The 6,692-nt window shown below is 47.4% G+C and overlaps 1 protein-coding gene across 1 annotated transcript; it reads right to left on the bottom strand.

Annotated features, from left to right (window-relative positions):
• Window positions 1-1,421: 1,421 nt before the first annotated feature.
• Window positions 1,422-5,610, bottom strand: LOC112286872 (uncharacterized). The gene is made up of 4 exons (XM_024529217.3): window positions 4,164-5,610; window positions 3,899-4,024; window positions 2,358-3,653; window positions 1,422-2,205 (listed from the first exon to the last, which is right to left on the bottom strand). Exons 1-4 carry the CDS (start codon window positions 4,533-4,535, stop codon window positions 1,846-1,848), a joined length of 2,154 nt encoding a protein of 717 aa, XP_024384985.1. The 5' UTR covers window positions 4,536-5,610; the 3' UTR covers window positions 1,422-1,845.
• Between the last annotated feature and the right edge of the window lie 1,082 nt (window positions 5,611-6,692).

Here is a 6,692-nt window from a genome sequence, read left to right as displayed (position 1 = left end):
ATGGGTGTCTTATATGATTGTTACCTCAAAAGCATGTGCTTGAAATATCTCTGGTGGGAACTTAAATTGGCCATCTCTCTTACTTAATTTAAGAAATCTATTCTACAAAGTAATTATACCATTTATTATTGCATTGGTTTAATTATGCTTACATGTCACATTATGTCTTTATGCTTTGCATATTGCAAAAATGATGATATGACACAAAACAAAGATATTTAAAGAATAAATTTAAATAAATGAACATATTAATTGATGTTTTGTCTTCTGGGGGTAGATGCACATTCAAACAAACAAACACCTACATCTGTAATACATAAAATATGGTACTAATAACATCTGAAAAAAACTTAGAGGTTATTTTTTTATTATTTACATTCTTTGCAGGTATGTATCTTTTATTTTTTAAATTTTTTATGTAGTATTAATAATTTATAATTGTGTTTTTTTTTATAACATTATTTTGCATTGCGATTCAATATTGTATTACATATTATCATACATCAACAATTGGCTTTAACACATCATATTCAAAGCAATGCAAGGACTTCCAATGTTTTTATTTTTTTATTTATTAGAGATGGTGTTTATTTCTTTAAAATGAGATTTAATGTTAAAATATTATTATTGGATTTAGCATATTGATGAATTTTATTACATTCGTAATTTTTAGAAAGACTGCCAAGTCAAATTGTGGATGTTAAACCACCACCTGTGTTTACTTGGACCATAAGTAACAAGAACGTTTGCTGTACTTAAGTAGCTAGTTAAAACAAGAAAGAAAAACAAAACTGAATTTGACCACTATTGTATGTTTTTCAAGCATGCTTTTAATAACTCTCATGTCTTTCAACTTTCTTTCGTACATAAGATATTGCCCAAATCCTCATAGACAGAAACCCTTAGATCCAAGTACAAGACCAGAATTGAAACAAACAAACATGTAAGTAAAAATGTCAAAACTTAGTATGCAAACTAAAACAATTGAATGTGCAGGACTCATCTGAGTGGGCTGCATTACTGATTTCATGCAACCCAAGCTAATGACAGTTTCAGCGTCATTATTACAGCAGAACATGCCTTGTAGAGCACCTTCCTTAATATATATATATATATATATATGTGTGTGTGTATCCATAGAGAGAGAGAGGGAGATGTGTTTGTGAATTCGTAACAAACTTCGCAACTTTTAATCCATCTAGAAGTGAAGATAAAGTGCATGAGGAAAAGGCTATAACCTATAGCCGATACAACCCTGTTTGATGTTTGGTTTCAGAGGCTCTCATGGGACTCCGATTGGGTGATCTTTAGGAAAAACACCAGTTTGCTTAGTCATCTTAGCCATTTCAGATCACTATACACCCAGACCCAGCTCTTCAAAACTAAAAAAAGAACTAAAAGTTCAAAAAACAAAAAAATAGTGAAGGTGAAAAAACAGGGAATTTTTTTGCAACGGGAAATAATGTTCGTCTTTGTTTTGCACTGCTCGTGTACAACTTTGCGTACCGCGACCCTCTCTAAACAATCTCAATGGAGTAGCCTACCTTGCAAACCCTTTGCCACCAGGACGGCGAGCTTTTACAGCAAGTTACTATGCGCCGATGACATAACTCAAAAACAGTGGTGAGGAGGGGTTTGGCGAATCTTTAGGGTTTGCTCTTCGCGGAGCATCTCTCAAAACCCCTGGCATGATATGGCCATGCGCATTGCACTTCGTGCAACCACTTTAGACTTAGCGGCCTCTGGTGCGAGCTTTTCTGAATCGACCCATCGGCGTTGATAAGGTATGTGAAATCATTTTACACGAGGAAGATAGGGAACAACATTACCCACCCACAATGGCTATTATCTGTGGCGGAGCTGCTGCCTCTCGAGGTTGGATTCCAGCAGCTTGGATCGCATCACCACGTCGATGTTGTTTCGAGGCCACTCCATGTGCCCTTTCATGCCTCGGATGATATGCGTGTTGTTGGCTTTGTCCGGCGATTGCGAGTGTTGGCGTGCCCTATGCTGGGGAGACGACGCACCCATGAGATGGCTCGCGTGCCCGTTGGAGAGATGCCTGGACGAGTGGTGTTGTTGGTTGAGATCGTCCTCGTCCCGTCGCAACGCCGAGCCGTTGGGTTGGGCATCGACGTAAGCTTCCTCTCTCCACATTCCTTTCTCTACGTGGTGACCATTCGGCCTGCTCAATGCCACTATGTCCTGCCCATAGCAACGCAGAAGAGTTGGAAAAAAATACGTGCGCAATGAAACCCTACTGTGGGGCACTACGGTCAATTGGCACGACGGTCATCTGCTGAATTGAGCATTGACGTGTGGGATGAGAATATTAGGAAGTGGAATAAGGAGGGCACCTCATCGATGTGTGCGTATTCGTCAACGCTGTCTTCAGGATCTTGTGCATGGACAATGCCACCGTTACTACGGTAATGGTCATCCTCATGGTGGCTGTTCCAGTGAGACTCTGCACAGTCACCCTGGCGTGGATCCTCGTCTTCGTCGGAGTCATGAGACTCGCTAACATAGTCCGACTCCCCATGGTTTGTATCCGCGGCATGCCATTCCTGTGAGTCTCGTCTGGCCACATGAGCGGAATCTCGTGCGTATGACGAGCTTCCGGCTTCACAGTTTACCTCCACCATGTCACCTTCGCTGTCCTCCCACCGGCTCCCAATATCCTGAGAATCTAAAGGGTTGCCCCAATATCGACCCTCCCGTGCCTCATCGCCAGTCATTTGATCCTCCGTGCTCAAATCCATGGTGTAGAGATCATTGTCGGGCGAGGCTGCCTGGTTGAGTGCGATGGGGGGAAAGGACGCTACAAGTCCTCTCGGATGCATTGCAGTGACGACATTGCGCAAGATCTGGGCTTCCTGAGTGGCAGGGCTCCGGGCATCGCCAATTTGGGCCCTGAGAAAGGCTTCCAGCTCTGCGCGCATAACGTCCAAGGCAGCGCTCTTCTCCTCAAGTGCCACTTTGGCTTCGGTGAGCTTCATCTGTACACGTTCTTCCCGCCAGACCTCAGCCAGTTGCAACATCCTCCGCTCCTCTTCAAGCTCGTCCCGCACTCTCTCGGTCTCCCGTTTCAATTCTTCTCTTTCGTGCTTGTCGTCCCCAATTTCCCGAGCCAACTCATCACAGACGTCTTCCATTAGCTGCCTTGATTTGCGTTCATTCTCAAGCTCTTGAAGCGCTTTCGCTGCAGCCATGTTCGCCTCCACAATTTCCTTGTTCATCTTCCGGTTGGACATTTCCAGTCTGCGCCTCATCTTTCGCTCCTCCTCCAACTCGTCCTTCACAGCTTGTAATCCGCTGGCTATCCTCTCTTGCATCTTCTCCTGCTCCTTGGCTTTCCAGCTTGCCTTTTCATCGGCAATTTTCTTCATGATGGTTTCCACCTCTCTCCGAGATGCTTTCTGTGTCTGTTCTAAATCTTGTACCCGAGCACGAGCTTGCTCTAATTCTGTCCTTAGTGTGGCTGTCAAGGTTAAGCTGGAAGTGTGCTGCTCTTCCAGAATGCGAATGCGGCTCAAGACTTTCAGGAGCTCCCGTGATGTGGTCGTCGAATTCTCCCCAACCTTTCCGTCGTATTTCCTGTGGTTAGACCGGTTGGAGCAAGCTGAGGATACCTGATGCCTCTGGCCTTCAAGCTGAAATTGCAAACGAAGAAATCATGAGTAATTTCAGTGAAATTACAAAAAAAAAAGGGGGGGGTAATGACAGTGATCATGAGCACAGTAGGGTATGCCGCAATTAATATCAAGGCATTAGATAGATTGTTCAACTCAAAGACTTTTCTGAGCTTCATAGCATCTTCTATTCAAGATTGAGTATGCGAAAACGGTCACAATGACCTAAGAAAAGGCGAAAAGAACTAAAAAAATACAAGCCAAACCTGAATGGATGCAGAGGCCACATGATGATCAGGTCCATCACTCTTCTCCCCGTGATGCACGTGAGTATGCATAGCTGCCAAATGTTTTCCGAAATTACCGCCACGCTTGCCGTTCTCTGCCCCAGCCTGTTCCCACCCAACCAAATTCAACTCACGGGTTCAACATGTCGTTCCGACTAATTAGGCATTAAAATGCTGCAACTAGGAAACTACAAACGAACCCGTATGCAATGGCGAGCAATTGAAAGTAGGAGAGCACACTAACCTTCACATATTGCTGATATGCAAACTTGCAACTGCGTGGCGAGAAGTAAGAATCTGCCTGTGAACGAGGACTCGAATTGTCGGAGATCCCTTTGAGCCAATGCTGGCTACAGAGACAAGCGGGAAGAGGATGGTCTTGGAGCTCCCACAGGGAGGCCGCCAGCTTGCGAGCCGAAACTGGGGTTGGCCTCCCCGCTGCAGCATGTGCTGCAGCCGCAGCTGCAATGCCGTCGTAGAGCTGGTTGTGGAACACCTTCCAACTGGGCACCGGCGTGCTAGGACCAGCTCTGCGCCCTGCGAGTATGGCTCGCTTCACTCGCAAGCCCTGGGAGGACCAGGCAGTCTCCAGTCCCCTCTTGTTGATTCCGTGCATCCTGACCCCCCGCCTCCTTCTCTGTACCTGCTCCAGCTTGTATCACTGTCCCTGGCCCTAAACCTCTCGACTCCAAGCACCATATGGCAATCTCATGTACGATTTCCGTGTGGCAATCTTCAGAGCTTCCAACTACATCTTGGTCTCAGTGCGCTTCACCCGGAAGTGGTGAAGCCTTAGTTCCGCTTACGCGCTGTAGAAAAGCCGAAATTCTCCTCTGCATTAGCATTCCCGAAGAGGACGTCCACCCTCGGCAAGTACTCCCGTTCTAGGAAAGTCTGTTAAAATATTTTGCTGCCTGCAACTTCCATATCCAAGCAAACTTTCGCCCCACCTCACCTTATAGACCAAATAAGCGGACGATCTTCAGCTACACTGTTCAAAGATAGACATCATTCGTTAGCCTTTGACGGGCCCTCGCAAACATTCTGCCAGAGTTGCACACTGGCTAGAACAATGGTAACGGCTCCACCACTGCTCATGAAGGCTCTAGTGCTTTCACGACAGCTCCGTACACATGTGCTTGAGCTTAATCACGGTGTCGACCACCACAAGAAAGAAAGAGAGAGTCCCGCTTGGTCCATCAGCTTGTACTAAGTCCCGTTACAATTGCGAAGGCAGTATGCAGAACTACGCCACAGCTTAGAGCGAGGCACAGAGTGTGTGATCTACTCAACCTTGCAACGCACAATCAAAGTCGTCTACCACGCACACGGAACTTAAAAGGACACTTGGAACCATAGAACTGGGCAAAAAGCATTGCCACGCACAGAAAAAGCCGGCTGGCGCCGACGATGAGAATCGAACAGTCTCCTCTTCAATGATTGCCCGATCAGCGAGGTCGCTGGACCGTCTTTTCGTCGAATGTATCCTTCCCCTCGTCGAGAAAATTACTACCCTCCCAAGCTCCAACCTCACTCCCAACTATACATTCGTACTGCGAAGGAGGAGGAGGAAGAAGAAGGGGGGAAGGAAAAAAAAAAAAAAAAAAAAAAAAAAAAAAAACTGTACAACCTGCACCTAGACTTATGAACACTGCACTTCACTCAACCCCAACTCAGCCCCGCACTCAATCCCCGAAGCGTGCCTAACGAAACACGCTCCTGCTCACCGCCTCAACCGGCATTCACAATCCTCGCCAAACAGCGTGAGCACCACCCACTCTAACTTCTGATTCACGTTTTACACCCCAGAAATGGCATCCAGGGTGGAAAGAAAAACACAAAAAAGACAAACACAAACACGATCCCCCCAAACCTCTTCTCTCTCGCACTCTCTTCCCCACGGTTGCACGCAGACGCATTAGCTCCCACTAACACCAATCCTGCACATGACATTACATTCCACAAAACTTCTCCCGACTTGCAGAAGCAGCAGCATCTGGATTGAGAGCGGGGACAAGCAACGCCTGTGCAGAGAACCCAATCCCGCGCTCGGCCCGAGACAGGGAGGGGGGGCATTGAAGCCGAATAATATTAATACTAATAATAATACTACTGCTGGTGCTAGTGCTACTCTCCCGTGGTCCCATCAGAACGCCCAGCTGAGCAAGACCCACTGCTGCAGCTCTCTGAGCTTATGATGCTGCCACAGCGCTTCCGACACCAGCGATGTGCCCCTGTGGTCATTATGAACACGCAGGCACATAGAGAGAGAGCGAAGCAGGGCAGCGACGCGAGCGAGCGAGTAGGCGAGGGATGCGAGTGCCCTCGCGGTGGATGAACGCCGCGCGTCCGTGGCCGCGGAGCGCAGCGACGCGCGCAGCCTCGCGGTGGATGAATGAGAAAGTCGTGCCCAGGACCGGGTCGCGCCTTCGCGGCGCTGGTATAACGGGGCGGATGTGTAATTCCAGGGGCGCGGTGTTCGAGATTTTTTTTTTTTTTTTTTTTTTTTCCACGGGTCTATGTGTGTTGCCTCGGGAGTTGCTCCAGGGCGAGGAGGCCCCCCTTTTGACCCGGCTCACGTTGTTGGGTGCTCGATCCCCCTCAAAAGTCAGCATCGATTCCCCTACGCTGGGAATGTAATCCAATTATCCAACTCCTCCCCTCCTCCACCACCGCCCTCCACGGTTATACGCTCTCCTTTTGCCCTCTCTGCCCTCTCTAGCTGTGTGAGGAAGTGAGTGAGTGATTGAGAGTGAGTTAGCAATTGTAGCTG

The sequence above is a fragment of the Physcomitrium patens genome, chromosome 9, assembly GCF_059467195.1.
Source record: "Physcomitrium patens ecotype Gransden chromosome 9, ASM5946719v1, whole genome shotgun sequence".
Classification (NCBI taxonomy): Eukaryota; Viridiplantae; Streptophyta; class Bryopsida; order Funariales; family Funariaceae; genus Physcomitrium; species Physcomitrium patens.
Note: the sequence above shows the minus strand (reverse complement) of the source record. Positions and strands in the feature narration are given on the sequence as shown.

Bases quoted from the DNA above. Each gene is read 5' to 3' on its own strand.
- LOC112286872 (XM_024529217.3), bottom strand. From the start codon at position 4,535: ATGCACGGAATCAACAAGAGGGGACTGGAGACTGCCTGGTCCTCCCAG. The intron at 3,654-3,898 runs GTTTGGCTTGTA...TTGCAATTTCAG, and splicing joins TGGCCTCTGCATCCATTCAG to CTTGAAGGCCAGAGGCATCA. The intron at 2,206-2,357 runs GTGCCCTCCTTA...TGCTATGGGCAG, and splicing joins AATACGCACACATCGATGAG to GACATAGTGGCATTGAGCAG.